General features: G+C 56.1%; 1 protein-coding gene across 3 annotated transcripts; it reads right to left on the bottom strand.

The window, feature by feature from the left end:
- Positions 1 to 9: 9 nt before the first annotated feature.
- DBN1 (drebrin 1) lies at positions 10 to 15304 on the bottom strand. Of its 3 annotated transcripts, XM_023259103.2 has the most exons (15): positions 15075 to 15303; positions 10310 to 10365; positions 9586 to 9698; positions 9353 to 9427; positions 9106 to 9252; positions 8890 to 8967; positions 8464 to 8615; positions 8316 to 8379; positions 4248 to 4304; positions 4038 to 4161; positions 3097 to 3234; positions 2596 to 2760; positions 1487 to 2166; positions 1119 to 1221; positions 10 to 894 (listed from the first exon to the last, which is right to left on the bottom strand). In XM_023259103.2, the coding sequence occupies exons 1-15, from the start codon at positions 15158 to 15160 to the stop codon at positions 824 to 826; spliced, it is 2109 nt and encodes a 702-aa protein (XP_023114871.1). In that variant the 5' UTR covers positions 15161 to 15303; the 3' UTR covers positions 10 to 823. The 3 variants fall into 3 exon arrangements, with proteins under 3 accessions (XP_023114871.1, XP_023114873.1, XP_044890799.1); XM_023259105.2 differs by lacking the exon at positions 3097 to 3234 and having other exon boundaries at positions 15075 to 15302; XM_045034864.1 differs by lacking the exons at positions 2596 to 2760; positions 3097 to 3234 and having other exon boundaries at positions 15075 to 15304.
- Between the last annotated feature and the right edge of the window lie 5900 nt (positions 15305 to 21204).

Here is a 21204-nt window from a genome sequence, read left to right as displayed (position 1 = left end):
CAGCAGGCCTGAAGGGATCTGGATTTCTTTATTAACAGACATGAGCACGACCCGTTACAGAAGTTTGTGCTTTCCAAAAACAGTTACTGAACGTGAAAAAGGAACCCAAGCAAAGAGGGAGGAGTTAGGGAGGGGCCATTTAAGCCCCGGGCCCCACCGATAGCCCTAACCTGATCCGCGCCTAGGGCCTCCAGCTTGGGACCTGCCCAGCAGGAGGGGGGCAGGAAAGGGCCTGGAAGCCGAGGGGCCCCAGCTGGGCCTACTTCCTTTGGGCCAGGCGGGGAGGGGTCAAGAGAAGGGCGGGGAGGGGGTCCCAGGGAGCCAGAGCCCACGAGCCATTTATTGCCATGTTTTAAAATTCGTGCAAAATATCTGAAGCCCTGGACAGAGAATACAAAGTGATATTTTTCCAAGAAACATAAAACTAGGAAAAGAGGTGGGGCATTTTCCCACCAGAGCTCCCCCGACGCCAGGCTCCCACGAAGGGCGAGGCCTCCACCCCGTCCAGCTGAGTGAGCAGGGAGGACTAAGAGCTACAATCTGGTCCGGGCGGGGAGGGGGTAGAATTTGCAACAGCGTCTCAACTACCAACGGGAGGAAAACCAGTCAACTGTACAAGTCTCCTATCAACTTTAAAAAAAAGAGAAAAGCTGTAAAAGTCAGGCCCTGTGGGTGGGGAAGCGGCCAAGTCCCGGGCCAGGGCCGGAATCCGGAGTGGGTGCCAGGCGGAGCTGCTGCGAGTGCAGGCACGGCGGGCCGTCTGGCCAGAGGCCGGCACAGGTGGGCGGCCTTGGCGAGGGCAGCCTGAGGGCGGGCGCCACCGCTAATCACCGCCCTCGAAGCCCTCCTCCTCTTCTGGTACTGGGTCTGCGTCCCAGCAGGTGATGTCGATTTCTATGGTGTTGGGAAAGGAGGGAAGATAAGGAGATGGCCCAGCACATCCATGGCTGTTTCCCCAAACCCCTGGGAGCTGTGGCTGTATCCACACTTGAACGCAACACCCCCAAGTGATCGTGTGTGTGTGTGTGTGTGTGTGTGTGTGTGCGCGCGCGCGCATCTTCACACTTGAACCCAGCACCCCTACCGGAACTCCTCCCTATCACGCACCCCAGCACTACCTGGAGGTTTGTTGTAGAACACAGGAGGCGGGGCCTTTGCGCACAGCTCTTCGGATTGGGCGAACTCCTCCTCCTGTGATTGGCTGAAGTACCCCTCACTGGCCTGCAGGAGGAAAGCTCCAGGTCACTGGGCCCCACCCAGGAGGGCTAGGGCTGACCTACCAGGCCTGAGCGTTTCCCCAGCAACCAGTGATTCTATCAGTGGTTTCCAGGGAAACATATGCCTGCCTTGGGCACAAAAGCAGAGATGGCCCAAGGAGGGAGAATGAAATGGAGCCTCCCTCCAATAATATGGGTCTCAGAGAATGGAGGTACTGCCTGCTAGAACCCTGACCACCACCCCTACCACCAGGCTGTCCCTGCCCCACCTGGGTCCCCTCCTTCTGGGTGGTCTCGCCATTGGTCAGCAGGTGGGGCTCTGGCTCTGGCTCCAGCTCTGGCTCCTGATCCAGCTCCTCTAGAGCAGAGGGCAGAGTTGGGACCTGGGAGGTGGCCAGAGGCTCCCCTTCTATTTCCTCTTCTGGGTCACAGAAGGTAGCTGGCGGCTCAGGCAGCTCATCAAAATTGAGAAGGTTGGCACAGCCTTTGCCTGCCAGTGGCAGTGGCTCCTCAACCACCTCATCTAGCAGGGGTACCTCTGCCAGAGTGACCTCGGCACCTGAAGGTGGTGTAGGGACCCTAGGCTCAGCCTGGGATGTGGAGGCCTCTTCCCCGTTGCCAGGCCATAGGTCAATGAGGCTGGCAGCGGCAGGGGAAATGGTGTTGGCAACAGCGGTATCGGCAGTGGCAGTGTCGGTTTCAATGGCATCAGCTACCGGGATGTCAGCTGTGGTGGTGTTGGCCATGGCAGGCTCCAGAGGGGCAGCCAGGACAGCCTGCTCTGGAGATGCCATGAACATCAAGTCCTCCGTGGGGCTGCCTTGCCCCTGGGGAGGTTCTGGTGCCTGTGGGGGCTCCTCCATGGGGCCTGCCCAGGCCTGAGGGGCTGTTGCTCTGGCCTCTTTGCTGGTCTCTTCACTATCCAGGCCAGGCTCGGGCTCCTGGGTCTCTGCAATAGCACAAATGCAGGAGAGAGATGTGGTCAGCTCCCTCAGGGAAAGAAGCAGGCCTGGGACAGCCACCCTACTGTACTCTGCCTACCCCCTGACTTCCAGGACAGAAGGCTTCCACTAAGAGCTCCATACAGAGCACCTTCCAGAACACCCACTGGGCCCTGCTGCCCCTTTATCTCCTAGTGTCTTTAAACTGCTCGGCAGCCCTGGGAGGAAGGCCCCATCCACATTCCAGTGAGAGATACTGAGATTCAGAGATAGCAGGTCTGCCTGCAACACCAAGCTTCCTCCCTGCCATAGCTACTGGGAGGCCCAGTGATGGGTGGCCCAGATCCCTAAGGAGTTGTTACTATGGCCACGTGGGGTTCCCAGCCTGGGGACTGGGGAGAGGCCTGGTGCAGCTAGGGTGCAGCCCCTCCATTCACCTTGAGGGGGTGGCGGAGGCAGTGGTGGAGGCTGCGAGGACGTGACCTCATCCAGAGCCCGCTCAATCTGTTCAGCGACAGGGGTAGAAGCCGTGCTGGAGTCAGATGGGCTCCGGGTGGGGATGGGGGTGGGTGCCATCCTCCGGTGGCTGTCCAGGTGGCTGCCTATGGAACAAACCCCCAGGCTGGTCAGTAAGGGCCAAGGGAGCCAGGTGGGACCAGGATTGTCCACCTTGGGGGCCTGGCCATCACCTCCTGTCTGGAGTCTGGGTAGGGGCTAGGAGCCCCCCAGCCCTTCAGGGGCCAGACCACAGCTCCAGACCCTAGAAGCCAGGTCCCTTGGGACAAGAGCCCCTTCAGGGCCAGGGGAAAGAGGCAGGTAATACCTGCTCTGGGGACAAACACCAGAGATCAGCGGTCAGGATGGGGGAGGGCAGGGGCACTGCTGGGAAGCGGGGCCCTCCTTACCCCACCCCACTGAGGCCTGGGGCTGCTACCTACATGGGAGGGAGGAAGAGAGGTTTGGGGTGCGGTGACAGGTGATATAGGGAAAGGGAGTCCGTGGAGGGGAGGAGGAGGAAGAGGAGGAGGAGGAAGGCCCACTGTCCGATGCCTTTATGAAAGGGCAGTACGGACGACCTGCCGAGAGAGACAGACAGAGAGAGACAGAGGACAAGAGAGGGTCAGTCTCCCCCCCACCCCCATGAGGCCTTACCCGCCCCCAGGGCTGGCCCTAGAAGTCCAAACTGCCTTCCGCTAGGGCACACAATCAGCCATACTAGGCCACAGCCTCAAACCATCAGATGATTCCCACCAGCACCAGACAAGCAGAGCAATGAGCTTGCCATACAAAGCCAGACTCAAAGCAGTACAAGGACAGCCTGCCCCACCCCTGGAACCCCAGCACAAGGCCAAGCACACAGCAGGGGCAAACACTCAGATCAGCAGACAGAGCAGGAGGGTGCTTTGTGGAGGGAGGTGGAAGCTGCACAGGGAGAATCCCAACGGTGAGCACTGGGTACAGGCTCCAGGCTGCTCAAACTCAGGGCCAGAGTAAGAGTCCACCGCACATGCACCCACAGCCCTTCAGGCAAGACCTAGTTCAACCCCAGGAGGGCCACTCCCCACACTCAAGGGCGGGGGGAGGGGGCGGGAGGGGGTGGTTTCAGCCCATGCCAGAGCTGCCCAGATGACCTCTAGCACTACCTGTTGCTCAGCCAAGGCCAACACCAACCCCCCCCCCCCCCACCTGAGCCCCTCTCAGTCCTGCCACCTGGGAGCCAGTGGGTGAAAGCACACTTGATGAATGGATGGCCTTGCCTTCTCCAAAGGGGTCCTTGGGCAAGGAAGGCTTCCCTTCCAAGAAAGAGTCGCAGAGAGGCTCAGGCCCAAAACCTGAGGAGAGGGGGTCAGGTGGGGGGCGGGGTTAGACCTGGGACTACCTGGTCGGTGGTTGAAGGGTGAGGGTGCATCACAGCTGCCCGCAGAGGCCGACGCAACTCGTTCCTGCTGCTTGAAGAACTCCCGTGGGTTGTCAGGCCGCTGGGCAATAATGGCTGCTGCCTCCTAGGGGCACAAAGAAAGGGTGAGAGCCAGGCCCAGCTAAGGCAAGCCCTGCCCACCTCACTTTGTCCTGCTCCCCCAACTCTCACCTCTACCTCCGATTCTGACTTCTTCATCTGGGTCTCTTCTTCATCCCGCTGGTCACCCTGAAACCAAAAAGACAGTGTCCTGGTCATCCCACTCTCCCAGGAGCTCTTGGCCTTCTTACAGGCCTCATGTTTTCTCCACAACCTGGCAGGAAGCAGCTTGGGGGCGGCACCCCTGCTCCCTTCACTACCCAGTCACATAGTCCTTTTATCTACAAGGCCCTCAGCCACCTCATCTCCAGCTCAGACAGGCCCTGGGTACCCAGCTCAGGGACTCCTGCACCATCACCCCGAGATCGAACAGGCATCCAGGGTCATTCAGGAGTGCTCCCTGCTTTGTAGCTAACTTTTCCTGGACCTCCTACCTCAGTACCTAGCCAACCACACCCCCATCACTGATGCCCGGATCTTGGCATTATGACAGGAGGCTTCTCATTACTCCCATATCCTTGCTCTCTTCCCATAAAAAGATTTTTTCCAAAATCCAAATCAGACCATGATTTCTCCTAGCTTAACATCCTTCGGGGAGCTTCTCATGAGCCGGAGTGAGTACTAGCTGAGTATGGCCCACAGACAGCTTTTGTTTTGCCAGTATGATGTTTTTATTATTTTTTTTAATGTTTATTCATTTATTTATTTATTTATTTTTAAACGTTTATTTATTTTTGGGGCAGAGAGAGACAGAGCATGAACGGGGGAGGGGCAGAGAGAGAGGGAGACACAGAATCGGAAACAGGCTCCAGGCTCCGAGCCATCAGCCCAGAGCCTGACGCGGGGCTCGAACCCACGGACCGCGAGATCGTGACCTGGCTGAAGTTGGACGCTTAACCGACTGCGCCACCCAGGCGCCCCTTTATTCATTTATTTAGAGAGAAAGTGCATGTATACACATGAGGTAGAGGCAGAGAGGGAGGGAGAGAGAGAATCCCAAGGAGGCTCCACTCTTGGTGTAGAGCCCGATATGGGGCTCCATCCACGACCTGAGCTAAAGTTAGAGGAGTCGGACACTTAACCAACTGAGTCACCCAGGCACCCCCAGTATGATGTTTTTAAAACATTAGTTGCTACCACTTAAAAGTCAGGAGTATCAGACCGAAATCAGGATCTCTAGTTTCTCCTGAAATGCCAGAAGCCCTGGCAGCAATGGCCCGTGTGCTCTTGGCCAGAGCTGTACTGCTGGAACCCTCACCCCAGCTTGCTGCAGACCATCCCTTACTGCACTTCACTAGCTACCTGCACTGGACAGTTTTGAGGCCGCAACCCCAGGAGTAAAGGCAGATGGGGCTCCTTGTTTATCCTACATTCCCTTTCGCTTGCCTGATCTAGCCTGTCACCTCTCTCACACCCTCCTCCCTCCGTGACTCACCCACACTACCTGTAAGATGAAACACAAAGTCCTCAGCACAATGTAGTCACAGTTCCTGGAACACGCACACCATTTCCCACCTCCATGCCTTCACACGGGAGATCAATCCTTCTTGCCCCAAATGCCCAACTCCCACCCCAGGTTCAACTCTTCCTGCTTTCAGCCTCAGTTTGGCACTGCCTCCTGAACAAAAGGACCCTCGCCCATTCAGGTCATTTTTGGGTCTCCATGAGGTGTTCCAGGCATACACCACAGATGACACTATATCATAATTTCCTTTTTCTGGGATCATCACCCCTGCCCCCTGTGGGTGACACAGGCTGAGAAGTCAGATCTGTGTGTGAGCGGCCAGCACATGGTTCAGTTGGCACACATTTGCACAACTGAACTCACTACATCAAAGATTTTTAATCAATGCTGCTCCTGCTACTATTGTGGCAAATGGGGTAGGTTGGGGGAGGGGACTGATGCAGAGAGAATAAGCTGCAGGTAAGGTGGTGAAGTTACAGAGCTTCTTTGTTTTGAGCACATAATCTAAAACTTAAATTTTCCCCTCAGGATACATTAAGAAAATGGCCCTCCAAAGTACCCCTCAAGATGGAGGTCACTCCAACCACAGCTTTGTGTCTTCCAGAATGAAATCTAAAGTCCTCCTCTGACCTACCTCTCTCTATTTCCATTCATATCTCCCTTGCTCCTCAGCTCACTTGGCTCCAGGCAGGGTCCTTGCCTTCCTATAAATTACATGCCACCAGCCTTTGATGATGTTCCAGCACTGGCTAGTGTAACCTCACTAGAGTCCTTTGCCAGATTCAAAAAAAGGACTAGAGGCAAGCTCATCACAAAAGCCTTAACTACCAACAACGTGCAAAACACTGAAACAAATTAGGGCTCTGGGTAGGAAAGTGAGATCAATACACTAATCACAGGGTCAAAAGCACTGCTGTGCCTGAGCAGCTTCAGATACATGGGGAGCTCCCTGGCAGCCCAGGCAAAAACGGAACTCAGTGTAAGGAATGCAATTCTTAACAGAGGACAGAAAGCAAAACAGCTTAAGCAAGGAGAAAGCATTTTATGATCCTAAATTCCAAAATTCACACACGGGACTGTCTTTAAAGTCCTGCAGTTGTAGGGTCACCACACTGACCTGCTAGAGCATCCACTGTCACTGTCACATGAGCCACACTTGAAGGGCCAGACGAGACTCTAATGTAATGGTAATGGTGTTAAGACTTCTAAGACTGACTAAAATGCTGACAACTGGTGAAGATGAGTGATCAGGGGATTCACTCTACTACTGTTTCTACTTCTGAGTGCGTGTGTGTGAAATTTTCTGACAAAATCAACTTTTTCAAAATGACCTTGCTCTGAATGGGTAAACAAAATGTGGTGTATACATACAATGGAGTATTATCAGCCTTAAAAAGGAAGACATTCTGACACATGGATGAACCTTGAAAACACTGCGAAGTGAAATAACCTAGTCACAAAAGGAAAAAATATTACATGATTCCATTCAAATGAGGTACTTCAGAGGCGTCAAATTCATACAAAGTAGAAAGGCAGTTGCCTGAGGTCTGGGGAAACAGAGAATGGGGAGTTTAATGTTTAATGCAGACAGAGTTTCAGTATGGGAAGATGAAATTTTTGAGGATAAATAGTGATGACAGTTGTACAATACGAATATATTGGCAATCTTAATGCCACTAAGCTGTACGCTTAAAAAATGGTTAAGGTGGCACATTTTATGTTATGTACGTTTCGGCACAATTCAAAATAAGCGGATTCACTGATTAATTTTGAAAAAAATCTTGCCCACCTTGTTCTCCATTGTTTCGAACACCTGGCACATGGCAGGTGACAAACGTTTGCTGAATGAACGATTGCAGGTGGAGCTTACTAACCACACATCATCTCCGCCCCGAGGGGCTACTGTGATTAGAGTGAACTATGACAGCCACTTCATGCCAGGGCCTCTGCAGGGCTGACCGGTCTCCTCCCTCCCAGCCTCCTGTGAGTATGACCCTGTGTCCTCGCAGCACAAATGGCCATCATAGTCCCAATCCAGATAAGTAGTACCCACCTCCCATCCTGAACTATACCATGTTCAGCCCTGAACGACTTTAGCTATTGCTGAAATATAAAATTCAATTCAAAGCATGAAGACTCAACTCCACTATGATTTTCAAAGGGTCAGGTCCCAAGGCCCATCCCAATGTTTGGATGTCAGACGGCACCCTCGGAACAGGGGCTACTCTAAAGGAGATACTACAGATGCTCAGAGCACTGGCCCGGGCTCATTCATGTGGCTCTGCAGCACAACTGTGGTGGGGACCATGCCGCCAGACCCCAAAGTGCAGGAAGTGTGCCCAATCCACCCCAAGCCTTTTAGGCTCCACTGGGAGGGGTAGAGGGAGGCTGGTCAGTGAAGGTCATGGTAGATTTTCTCTTCTATTCAATAAAAGAAGCTTCTTCCAAGGAGGTTTCTTTCCACAGCCAAGGAACAGAGGCCCACATGATCAGGTGGCAGGCCTGATACTCTGTGGATCACTGTGATACTCCATGTCCATGCAAAGGTACCCTGAACACCTGGAACTGTCCCCAAGCCACGGATATCCCCCCGCCCCTCCCGCGAAGCCCAGGAACACAAGGACCATTCTCACTTCCCCTCACTAGGAGATTGGGAGCCCTGGCTAAAAACTTACAAAGATAGACTGCTCTTTCAACCTCCGCTTGGCCTCCTCAGCTTCTAACGTCTGCTGTTTCCTCCTGGAACGATAAGCCAGCATGCACACCTGAGGGTGGGTCCACCGAAGGCCTGGAGCATGTGGCCTGGGGTGGGGCAGGGCCGACCTGTGCTCCTCTATCTGCTGTTCCCGCTCTCGGTAGCGCCGTTCCCGCTCCTCCTGCTCCTGCCGTTCCTGCTCCATCCGCTCTTGCTCAAACCGGAGTCTCTCATCCAGAGCCTTCTTCCGCTCTTCCTCCTTCCTCAGCTCTTCCTCCTTCTGCAACCCCCCACGCCAAGGCAGTGCAGGCCCTGAGCTGGGGCCCGCCTCTGCCCCTCCAGCCCATCCCCAACCCAGGATTGGGGAGGTACCAGTTCTGGGATTTATGCCCTATAGGCATAAAGCCAAAAGGGCTCCCTCTTTCAGCTGGGGTAGCAAACAAGATGGAACACATTGTTTAAGGGAGGGACCTGGGGATAGAAGCCAGAGCTATGCCTTGGGATAGGGTCAGGGAGGGGCAGCTCAGCCTGAAAGCTGGGGCCAAGGTCCACACCTTGGCTTGCTCCCAGAACTGCTCGCGGTTAATCCGCTTCATTTCCACAGCTGCATCAGTTTTCTGATAGGTGGTGCCCTGCAAAGTCAAATGGCTTGGCATGAGTGGGGAGAATGGGCCGAGTGCTCCGGGAGCTGCCATACACAAAGGGTGAGGACCGAGAGAGGTGGGGCAGGTGCAGCCCTGGCAGGGCCAGCCCGCCCCAGGCACACTGACCACCGGCTCGGCGTTCTCATCCTCACGTAGCCGCAGTCGGTGCAGCACGGGGCTGGAGAGCCGCGCTAGCCCATTGGAGAGTCGCTGCCCGATGGCACCCGCATCTATGTCTTCCACGCTGCTGGCGTTCACAATCACGTCAACACCCTGCAGCAAGAAGTCGTGTTCAGGCAGCATGGCTCTGTCCCATCACTACCACCAGCCAGTGCAGAGACCCTGCTCCCACAAGCCCCAACCCCACTCGCACCTGGAAGAATTCAGCCACCTTAGCCACGTGGCTGGCACAAGCGCATTTGCGGGCATCAGGCACATCTTCACCAACCTGCAAAGTACCCAGGGAAGAGGAGGTCGGGAAAGGACAAGAGGGGTCAGCAGCCTGAGGCCCCGGGCTCTCTTTCCAGGGGGCTAGTGGGGCGCTCTCTGGTGGTGTCAGTGGGTGAAGTGGGGCCTTTACTCCCTTCCCAGCCCATAGCTGCATACCCAGTTGATGAGCACATATTTTGGCAGAGCAGCCTGGGAGTCCTTGACGCTGCAGAAGCCGTACATCACCTTCTGGTTCTCAAAGTGGCCGGAGAGCTCCTGCAAACCCCCATCTGGGGGAATCAGGAGGGTATCAGGACTCTCCATCTCCTGAACCCTTACCCTGCAAAGGGCCTGGAGCCCGAAGGAAAGACTCCTCTCGTGGGCTCTGCAGGCACACCCAGAGATCTGGAGGCCCGGCAGTTCCGTGCTGGTGTGACAGGGCCAGCAGGCAGGAGCGAGCTTTGTCTCTGAAACCCCTGGGGCCTGACTTAGGGTAGAACTGAGGAAGTGTTTGTTCTTCACACATCCCTTGTCTCACTGTTCGCACACCATCTCTTACACCGTGCTAATGCCCGCTGAGGTAAAATTTAAAACCCCTGGGTTCCCGAGAAAGTGGAAGTGATCCGGGCCATACCTGCCAGGCCCCTTCTCTCCTAGCTGAGTGACTTTGGGCAGTCACTCTCCCTTTCTGAGGCTCACTCTTCTAATAATCAAATAGCAAGCAAGGCTCCCTCCCTCCCCACCCTGGGGATCTTAGGGATGGCTGGAGGAAGGACACAGGCAGACAAGTGTGGGTCGACTGGCTGCAGGCAAGGAGATGGCTTGCAGCCAGGCGGGTGGGGAAGAAAACAACCAGAGTTGGGGGCGGAGAGGAAGGCAAAGGAATGGCTGGAATTCTTACCTCCTGATGCTGCAAGCTTGAGGTCATCTGAGCCATCCTCATATGTGTACAGAGCCCTGGGGAAAGGGAGGGGTGGCTCAGAGTACTGTCAGGGCCCAGGCTGCCAATTTTGGGTGGGGATGGCTCTGGGGAGGAGGAGGAACACAGAGGGGGCAGGCCAAGAGTAGGGATTCTGGCCCAGCACTGCCATGTCATCACAACAGCAGGGCTAGGCACCAATTCTGGCTGAAGCCCAGTGGGAGGCAGCCTGGGACCTGGGACAGGAAGGCCTGGGTCAGCCGGGGAGTAGGCAATGGGGGCAGTATTCGCTGCCTGGTCGCTGGCTTTGAGGGAGCCTATGTGTCCCATGCTCAGAGCCTGGGCCCTGGCAGCCTACAACCCAGTGAGCGGGTGTGAGATGGGAGATTCCAAGGCGACGGTTCCTTGGTTACTGTTCCCTGGCTACCATGATCCTCATCCTCCATTGGCTGTCGCCAGGAACCTACCTGGCGTGTTCTTCAGTACCCACGGCCCCTCCTCCCATGGCAAGGGAGGGGGAGGAGAGAGAACCTGGTGCTCTCTTCGATGGGCATCCCTGGGTAACCATGGCAACCTGGCAATTGGCACATGACTGGCCCACCCTACCCACATTCTCCTGAACACAAAGGACCCTGGGGACATGGCTTTAGCCTCAATCTTGGCCTCTCAGAAATGGGGATGAGGTCAACGTGGCCACTCTTGTCACTCTTGCCCAGACTCAGACCCCTGGCATGTTCTCCTGGCCTTCCAGCCCCTAGGCCTCTGCCAGAGCTGAGGCCCTGGCCTCCCGGGAATGCTGGCCTTTCCTTCTGCCTTAGCTTCACCAGAAAGCTGACTGTAGCAGCCTTCTTCCTTCCCCCTCCTTAGCTTTTTCTGCCCTGGCTCTTTCTCCCCAAGCAGCAGCGGCACAGCATCCATTTCACGCAAGGGAAGGCAGAGACGTTTCCTGAGAACCCGCTGGAGCGAGGAAGAGCCTTGTCCCAGAGGCTCAGGAGGTCTCAAGCTCCTTCTCCACGCTTTCCTTTCTCTACTCCCAGAACAAGTGGAGGAGGCTAGGAGCTAGAAGAAGGGGAGGCAAGGTGATGGAGAAGAGAAAGGGAGGGGGAAACAGAAAGAAAGGAGGAAGAAAGAGAAAAGAAAGGAAGTGAAGGGATGAAGAGAAAACGAAAGACAGAGGGAGCGAGGGAAGAAAGGGGGAGGGAGAGCGGGAAGAGGAAGGAGGGGGAGAGAAGGAGGGGGAGAGAAGGAGGGGGAGGGAGGGAGGAAGGAAGGAGGAGGGCCCAGGGAAGGAAGGAGGGCCTGGCCCAGTCTCAAGGGGTCAGCACAAGTCAAGATCCCTAGCCCCCTGCTTCTTGGGATCCGCCCCCTCCAGAAAGGGACACAGGTGGGCTGTGGGGCTGGGAGCTCCTGGTCCAACTGTTGCCTGGGCCCCAACCCTGGCAGCTGCTTCCCAGCACAGCTGTCCCACCACCTGTCTGGCTACCCTAACCCACCACTGGGAACAAAGGGCCCTCAGAGAAGCAGGGAGAGTCTGTCTGTCTCCATTCTGCAGACCAGAAATGGAGGCAGAACTCAAAGACCCTGGCTGCCAGACACTGCTCTAGATATCACATCTCACTGGAACAACTTGTCAGCCTCTCTGGGGGCCCTTGCTCCCCGCAAGAACACCTGCCTGCCAAGGACCCCTTCCGCCCCAACCCTTGCCTACCCACCTCTGGCCATCTTTTCCTGCTATGGCCACAGCCCTTGCCTGGCAGAAACCATGCCTAAGTTGCAGGCCTTCAACCCTGAGCTCCGCCCCACCTGTCTTTCCAGCCAGACATCCATATCCACACCAAACACTTGGGGTGTGCTGGATGGCTCCCTTATCCCAAACACAATTCTGGATATTTCCCACCCTGGAGCCTCCGCATATGTGGTTCCCTCCACAGGAAGGCCAGACTTAGTTCTCTACCCCACTGCCCACCCTTGGCTGAAATCCTTCAGGGCCCCCAGTGCCAGCTCCCAAGAAAGCCCTGCCCTAAGCTGCACCTTCCCAGAGCACTTACCACACCCCAGCAGGGACAGCAAGAGGCATCTGAACCCATCCTAGCTTTCACTAGACCTGAGCTCCTCCAACACATCAGAGGCAGCCTGGGCCTGCATGGGTGGGAGCTGGTGACACCACAAGGTATCAGGAAGGGAGGCCCAGGAAATCTACCTGTCTTACCAGCTCCAACCCCTGAAGACAGACAATGCCCTAGCTGTAAGCTTTGTGAAGCTGAGCATTTGATTTGGTCAATCCACACTTATCACTCCCTGGGTTCCAAGACCAGCATAGGGCAGCAACAGTAGGTACCTGTGATACTGACACAAACTTTGAGAAACCACCTAGGCCAGAGACACTGGACTAGGGTGGGGTGGGGACTGGAGTGTAGCCACTCCAGGGAGATCCTGAGTTCAGCTGAGGTGGGGGACCAAAGGCAGGTGGACTCTTCAGGACAATCCCACTCTCAGGATGTTGCAGCTGGAAGGGCCTTGGGGGTCCCAGATATGGTGGAGTCCTGTCGCCTCTTCATCTTTTCAAAAAGACCAGAGGGGAGCAGACACTTTGTGTGTGGTCACACAGTGAGTAGTGTCACACCCAGGACAACACTTGCTCTTCCCACTACATAACCTGACTTCCTGGGCCCAGTGCCAGGGCAGTGGTCCATTTCAGAGGCTCTGCCACTTAGGAGTGAGCTCCCCCATCCCCTTCCCTCCCACTCAGAGGCAAGGGAAGTGAAGGCAGTGCCAAGTCCCTTGACCAAGACAGCAACTGTACCCAAGATGCCCTCCTCTGGCCTCCCAGTGCAGGGTCTGCCCATGAGTCTTGAGACCCCACTGGACCCCTGGCTCTGTATTGGGCCTTGGGGGAATTCATGGCCCACTCCGCAGGATATGATTCTCACACTCTTTTTACAAAATGCTATCTGGGCCCTTGGGAGTGAGCAAATGTGTGCATGTGCGAGGGTGCGTGTCTGCGTGTGTGTGTGTGTGTGTGTGTGTCCCACACACAACCCAGATGGGGGGGTGACGCATGCCAGTGATGAATAACTTGCTTTGGCCACATGGATGCTGCTGGGCGTTGGGAGCCCAGGCCTCTGCTAAGCGGGATGTGGGCCAGCAGTGGTTGTGTGGCCCTGTACTAGGCCGCCAGAGCCCAATTTCTGGGAGGTTAAGGGGGAAATGGGGTGATGGCAGACACTAACCACCAGACCGGGGGGTGAGGGGGATGTCTTAGGGTGGGCTGTGCCTCTCTGCAGACAGGGCCCATATCCCAAGGCTAACTTCTCCACCAGGCCAAGCCGGCCACTTGCCCTGAACTCCTCCCATGATCTCAGCCCCCTTGAGGCAGGGCTGGGACAATAGGTGGGCCGCCTGCCCACTTAGCCTGTGCTGGCCTCTCCTGTGACTGACCTGCAGGACATGAGAGCTTGTCTCCCGCGTCCATCCCTCCAGGCCTGGCTGCCAGCCAGTGCTGCAGTACCATGGCATGGGCGCCTGGCCATCTTGCCCCTCCTCCAGCCCCCAGGTCAGTGTCCCTACCCAACTGCCCTCCTAAGGTGAGGGTGAAGCCAGCCCAGGTGAGGTCCCTCACGCCTATCCTCTCTCTGTGCCTCAGTTTCCTGCCTGTCAGGAGAAGAACAGGCCTAGAGAACAGAATGGGTACCTGTCCCAGGAGAGAGTATTTTGGGGCAAGATGATTCCTGAATGGGGCAGTTTGCTTTCCTGCCACCCAGGGGACTCCAGAGGGAGAGCAGGTGGCCCATCCCCTCATACAGCTCAGGGGAAGACAACAGCTGGGGAAGCGGGAGAGGGTAGTTCAGCTTTCCCCCACCAGGGAGCTGAGAGTCCCTGGCCACTGGGCCATGAGGCTTAGGGGCTCGGTGGATCTACTCGCCCTCTCATCCCTCTTTGGGGGTTCCCTCCACACTTGTGCGCCTGAGGGCTTCCTCCCAGGAACCCCAGATGGCCACCTAGCCAGGCAGTTCAGTCCCCGTTGCATCTCCCAGCCCTGATGCCTAGTCCCCACAATCCCCTCTGGGTCGGGTCGGGTCGAAGAGGACTCATCTCTGCCTCCTCCACGACCCCTGAGGGGAACAGGAGTCACTGGGTGATTGCTATGTGGCAAAGAACGTCTTTCCATCACACCCCAACTCCGAGAGGCCCCCCGGTGGGCGGGGCGCCCCGGCCCCCAGCCCGCCCTGCTCCTCCCCCGCCCTAGCTTTCCTTTGTGCTGTGGCCGGGCCGGGCTGGGCAAGGCAGGCTGCGCTGGCTCCGCTAGCTCGGTCCCCGCCTCGTCCCCGCCCGGTCTTCGCCCGCTCGAAGGTGGCGAAGGTGCCCTTGGCCGCCCCGTGCACACCTGTCCCCCGGGCCCGGGGCGGAAGGGCAGAGGGCGGGGGATGGGCTACCGCAGGGCCATGCGGCCCCGGACCACACATCTGGGACCCTGCCTCTCCCTGACCTGCGTCGGGCCACCGCTCCCACCGCGAGACTGGGGCCGCCTGTGGGAGCTCGGGCCCGGCAGTGCCCCGCCTGGCCCGGCCCGGCCCCTCCCCCGGCACGCACAAAGGCAGCCCCTCCCTGGCCCTCCCGGGCCGCTGCACCATTTCGGGGTCTCCCCCTCCCTTCCCGGCTGCAAGGCGGCGGAGCCGGGTGGAAACAAAGGCGCGGCGGCGGCGGCGCGGGGACAAAGGGGCCGGGGGGGCGGGGGCGGGGGGCTCACCAGTCGGCCGCGCTCTCCTCCCGAATCACCTCCTCGTACGCCGCCAGCAGCTCCAGGCGGTGGCCGCTGAAGCTGACGCCAGCCATGCTGCTGGCCGGACCGAGACCGAACGGACAGACGCACAGACGGACGGACGGCCAGAGGAGCAGGGAAGGAAAGAAGGAGTCGCCGCCGCTGCCGCCTCGGAGCCTCTGCAGCGTTGCGAGCCGAGCGAGCCAGCGGCCGGGGGGAGGGGAGCCGGCCGGCGGGGGGCGGGGGGCGCAGGCTCCGCCCGGCTCGCTCCCTCCGCGCGCTCGGTCCTAGCGCCGCCCTGGCCCGGCGCAGGGGGAGGCCCGCCCCCCCTTCCCGGCCTGCCCCGGGGCGCCCCCACGCCCCTCACCCACAGCCCCTGCACTCTTCGCCCGGGAGCGGGTCTGCCCTTCAGCTCTCAAGGCGCGTCCCACCCACGTCCTAAAACCTCGCCTACAGTGTTCCCAACGTAGGCGCTCACCCACTTCTCCAGCCCTTTACCCAGCCGAGACCCTACCTCACCACACTTACCGTATGCAACCACTACCCAGGCCCAGCTTCACCCCTCTTCTTTCCAGCTCCCTTGTCCCAGTTCCAAACCCACTTCATTCCATTCGGGCCCAGCCCCACTCAGCCCCACTCCGTGCTTCATTTCTCTTCGTCCCAGCCTCACCGTCATCCCAAACCAGTTTAAACCCATTTCTGTCCCAACCCCCTAACCCAACCCAATTGGACCAGCCACCCTGGCCCATCTGCAGCTCATCCCCACCTCCGAAGGGCCCATTCCTAGTCCATCCCCATCACTATCCACTGTCACTTGTGTCTCCACCCCAAATCCAATTTCTTTCCCTGCCTACTCCCACCCCATACTCAGCCCACACCTCCAAACATTCACAGTCAGCCATCGCTAGCAGCACCTTACTCAGTCCAGCCTACCCTATTCCCATTGGGATCTCAGTTCCTAACCACACCCCTCCATCCCTGCTTCCTTGACCATGCCCAGCCCCAACCCAGCTCATTACCCCAGCATTCTGATCTTCTTCCCCATCCCTGCTCCACCTCTATTCTGAGCACCCCTCCCTTACTTGCTGCCTCCAAATAGGGCCAGCCTAGGAATTCCTTTGCCTTCTCTCCCAAGCCTCAGGCCTCTCAGAGGAATCCCAAATAGAGTTCCGGAAGCAGGGAAGCAGCGTCTAACCCCAGACTCCCAGGGCAGGGCTCCTCCAAGGACACTCCAGGGCCAGTCCCCCTGGCACCTTTGTTTCCCAGAGCTCTGAGCACAGAAGTCCCCTGTGTGGGGGTGAGCACCATTGCCAGGGCCTCCTGGAACATCTCCACTCCTTGCTGAGGTGAGACCCTGAAACCCTCCTCGGCTCTAAGAAGCCTTTTCCATCTCCTACAAAGCCTCCCACCCCCATCTTCTGCGGGAAGGTGACAGAAACAAGCCAACTTTACTCGGTCCAATCCAGGAAGTAGAGAGGTGGTCCCCAGCTGGGCCTCTGAGTTCTGAGTTGGGCAATCAATTATTCTGAGAAGGAGAACAGTTTGAGTGGATCAGCAGTGAATCCTGGTACTTTGGAGTAGGAATAAAACCCCAAACATTTCACAGACACCTGCCTGGGGAACTCTGCACCTACTATGCCCATGGACCCCTGGCCCTGGCAGTTTCTCCATAGCCCCCACTTGGAACAAGGCCCAGGCAGAGTCCCTGGGATTCTAGGGAGTCCCTGGGATTTCTCTAGGGAGGAGACCACAGCAGGGTTTGAAGGATGCCTGGGAAGGGTAGGTAGAGGGATCTCAGGCCTCATGCCCCTCCTGCTTCCTTTGACATGTCCTAGCCCAGGACTCCCCACCACTTCCTCATCACCAGCCTCCTGCTCAGTCAGTTTCACATGCAAAAAACAGAAGTCCAATGAGCATGCTCTCCCTTCCTCAAATTCCTGCCTCCCCCCAGCCACCTACAAACTCTCTCCAGCCACCCCATTCTCACCTCTTTGCCATCCTTATTTTTAAATAAACTTTTAATTTTAGAACAGTTTTAAATTTACAGAGAAATTACAAAGATAGTACAGAGTCCTCACATGTCCCATGCCCCGTTTTCTCTATTTTCAGGAGAGAAAGAGGGTTCCCTGCTTACATGCCCTGGAGCCCACTCTTTCTGATCTTCTCACCCTTCATCCCTCTGCATCATCATCATCATCATCGTATAATTTATATATCTGCAATCTGTCTCCTCCTGCTCCTGTTGTCCCTGGTATCATTCCAGCCAAGGTCACTAGTGACCCTTAAGTTGCCCAAATTCAGTGGCACCATTGTCATCTTCAGTTTTCTTGACCAGTGAGAGGAAGGTCACACTGATCACTCTCTCCTCTGTGCATCCGCCTTCCTTCAGCCACCTGCTGCCCCTGAAATGAACCCAGAAGCCCACCTGGTGGCTGGGTGGGTGCTGAGTGCCTCCTTGGAGGTCCTGCCACCAGGCTTTCCTGTCTACCACTCCCAGCACTGATCACCCTTCAGGTCACTAACATATCAGGTCTCTCCCATCCTCAAAGCACAAGCTCCCCTCCACACTGGTAGGCTGGTCCAGTGGCTTCTGGGTCCCCAGAGTAGAAAAAACAAAAAAGAGGGAGGATTCAGATCCAGAAGGTGGCCATGGTGTGTGTGACCTTGGCTAAAAGGCTTCCCCTCTCTGAGTTTCCTCTTTGATGAGGTGTAAGGATGAAATGTGACTAGATGGAGACTTGAAGGTGAGAAACCCCTTCCTTTCTCCTTGAAGCTTGGCTGTTCCCCATGCCCATCTTTCTGTTCCGTGCCTCTCTCTCTCTCTCTCTCTCTCTCTCTCTCCCTTTTTTTTTTTTTTAAATTTTTTGCATGTTTATTTATTATTGAGAGACAGAGACAGAGCATGAGTAGGGGAGGGGCAGAGAGAGACGGAGACAGAATCCGGAGCAGGCTCCAGGCTGTCAGCACGGAGCCAGATGCGGGGCTTGAACCCACAAACTGTGAGATCATGACCTGAGCCAAAGTCGGATGCTTAACTGCCTGAGCCACCCAGGCGCCCTAGGGTTCTGTGCTTCTCAGCATCTCTCAGGGAAGGTTTTAGGGCTGATATGTTGGCCTCAGGACTTTTTCAGAATCAGCTGGTAGAGTCTTCTCTGTCCTTATCCTGCCTCTGCCAGGTTCCAACCAAGCAAAACTTCAAGAGTGCCTGTCATCATTACAGTGCTTACAGCATTTCCCAGGCATCTGCCCCTAGGGGGTGGGAGTGCTCAGCCACTTCACCACATTAGCTCTGTTCCTGATAAGTCCATTGCTGTCACCGCACAGACTTTGCTAACCATGTGTCCTTAGACTCATTGCTGGACCTTTCTTGTCTCATTCATCTTCACCTATAAAATGGGGATGATCATGATGGTACCTACTCACAGGGTCTGTTTGAAGATTTTTAAAACATTTCTAGGGGGTTGCCTGGGTGGCTCAGTTGATTGAGCATCCAACTCTTGATTTCAGCTCAGGTCATGATCCCAGGATCATGGGATTGAGCCCTGCATCAGACTCCGAGTTGAGTGCTGAGCGTGGAGCCTGCTCAAGATTCTCTCTCTCTCCCTCTCTCTCTGCCCCTCCCCCTTGCTTGTGTGCACTCTGTCTCTCAAATAAAAAAAGTAATAAAGTTCTTTAAAAAATAAAGATAAAAAAGTATCTAGAAAGTGCTTAAAATGACAACTGCATACAGTAGGTGCTATTGATGTGTCAGCTGTTATTACTGTTTTACAGATGGGAAAACTGAGGCTCAGTGAGGGGCAGTGACTTGCCCAGAGGCATGCAGCTAGTGAGGAACAAAGCCTGGATGGGAACCCAGGTCTATCCCATGTCACTTCACAACCATATGCTCTCCCTGCTTCCCCTCCTGTCACCCCCATTTCCAGGGGTGTGGCCTGGCTAGAATTCGGTCAGAAGTAGTTCTTGAGGCTATAGCTGTGGAGACTAGGGTGAGAGTCAGGGGGCCGGGGTTCTGGGTGTGGAGGGGAGGAGGTGTGCCCAGTGCCATCCCTATCCCTGTTTTCTGGCTGCTTTTCCACTACAGGCTCCAGAGGGGAGCATGTAGTCCACGCTGGTGGTCAGCTGCAGGGACTGCTTCAGGGATGGACATGTTTCCCAAGTCGGTCCAATGGGTGTTAGCTCTGAGCCTATTGCTGGAACCGCTGAGAAAGCTTCTACCTGGGCTACTGAGCTGGCAGGATGTGGGCCTGGGGCTGGTTGAGGGGCATTTTTACCAATAATGGGGAGAGCCACCTGACAATACAGCCAGCATGAGGAAAACAGAGCTGAGACATGGAAAGTAAGCAAGAAAGCAAGCTCAGAGAGACTCCTACTGCCATTAACTTTTCTAGTTAAATGAGCCAAATTATTCCTGTTTTAGCTTAAACTCGTTTGAGTGGCAGGAGTCCCTCCTAATCTACCCAAGTAGTAGTCACTTTTGTCAGTGACAGGGAAATGGGTGAAAGCTGAGTTGGCCTTTTAGTGCCCCACCCCGCCCCAGCCCTGAGTGGAAGGACCCAGTCCTGTCCTGGGGCCTTCCCTGGCCATTCGCAGTGACCTCACCACACAATCTCCCAGGGCTGGCCTGGCCCCATGAGTTCTTCCCAGACTCCCAGCAAGCTTCTTGCTCCACTACAGCCCCTGGAGCCCTAGTCCTCCTCCCCCCTTTAGGCTCCATTGAGGAGGGGCCCTTCCTCCACTCACAGGGTTGTTGGAATCTGTGCACCGAGGGGCCCAGCCCTTTCCCCCATGCTCTCAGCTGCCTTCCCCTAGTAGGACTGCTTGGAGGGGTCCACGGGACTGTGCATGTTCCAAGACTACATCAGAGCCGGCACTGAGGAGGCAGGACCAGAATCATCAGTTCTCTGTCCTCTGTACTCCAGTCCCTCACCCTGCACTGCCTCTCTTCCTGCTGACTTCAAATGAGCTCAAACTGCTCAGAGCAGGCAAAAGCCCCTCCTTTGCCTGCTGCCTCTCTGGTTGCCCACTCATGCCCCCGCTGTGGGCTCTGCCCCCTCGGTTGGAGATTGCACTCTCCAAGGGCGCTAATGGCCTCCCCTGCCTGGCACAAGGACATTTCCCAGTTCCCATGGCCTCCACCCGCACAGCCTCACACCCCAGCTTTGGAACACTGTGATCCTTGCAGCTCTAAGGTTTGGAGGGGACAGTTGGGAGGTACAGTGGGGAGCACCTCAGCTTTTGATCTTTGGAGGAACATACCCAAGATGTTCTGGCTGAGTGGCTTTGGACAGGTCGTTTTCACTCTCTGAGCCTCAGTTCCCTCATATGAAACATGCCTTTAGTGACATCTCTCTTAAGTGATTTTCTAGGATTAAATTATATATAAGCTATTGCCCTGTGGTTCCAGGTAGAGAGAGGCAATGTTCAGAGCAGGTGCTCCATGCTTGCGTTTATTTCCATCTAGGCTAGCTCCTCTTTCCTGAGATTCAGTCTCCAACTCTCTGTTCTTCACCCTTCTGTCCCCACTGTTCCCCCAACCCTGCCTCAGCCCCCACCCCACTCCCACCCCAACTTCCCTTTCTTCTGCCACCTTCCCTGGGCAGATACCGCCGATCTTCCTCCCTCCACCCATCTTGGCTGCCCAGCTGACTGTAGCTGCTAGTGGTCAGACTTCCTCCTGGCCCACCACAGCCAAGCCTCTTAAGAGAGTTGTCTACACTCTCTCATCTACTCTCATTCTACATCTCACCGGCCCTCCCCCGCCTAGTTCCTCTAACCCTGGCTGCTGCCCCAGCTCTCTGCTAAACTGATCTGGCAAACATCATCACTTTGTTGCGAAATGTGATGGGGACTCCTTGGCCTTATCTGCCTGGATGACACTGTTGGCAACTTCTGGAAACACTCCTTCCCTGCCCTCGCCTCCCTGCCCTTAGCTCTCCAGAGGCTGTCATCTGTCCTCTGCCTCTGGAGGCTCCTTCTGCTTTCTCTGCCTAGCGCTGTGATGTTGCTGCTTCCTGCCCTCTCATTTCTTCCGTGGCTGTCCTCATGCTGGATTTGTTCCATGTTTATTATTATTTTTTTAAACAGGTTAAAAAAGAATCTAACTTAGTTGCCAACATCC

The sequence above is a fragment of the Felis catus genome, chromosome A1 (genome assembly GCF_018350175.1).
Source record: "Felis catus isolate Fca126 chromosome A1, F.catus_Fca126_mat1.0, whole genome shotgun sequence".
Classification (NCBI taxonomy): domain Eukaryota; kingdom Metazoa; phylum Chordata; class Mammalia; order Carnivora; family Felidae; genus Felis; species Felis catus.
This window is presented reverse-complemented; position numbering and strand designations above follow the sequence as displayed.

Bases quoted from the DNA above. Each gene is read 5' to 3' on its own strand.
- DBN1 (XM_023259103.2), bottom strand. From the start codon at position 15,160: ATGGCTGGCGTCAGCTTCAGCGGCCACCGCCTGGAGCTGCTGGCGGCG. The intron at 9,253-9,352 runs GTGCGAGTGGGG...TTCTTGCTGCAG, and splicing joins AGGTGGCTGAATTCTTCCAG to GGTGTTGACGTGATTGTGAA. The intron at 4,162-4,247 runs GTGAGAGTTGGG...TTGTGCCCCTAG, and splicing joins AGTCAGAATCGGAGGTAGAG to GAGGCAGCAGCCATTATTGC.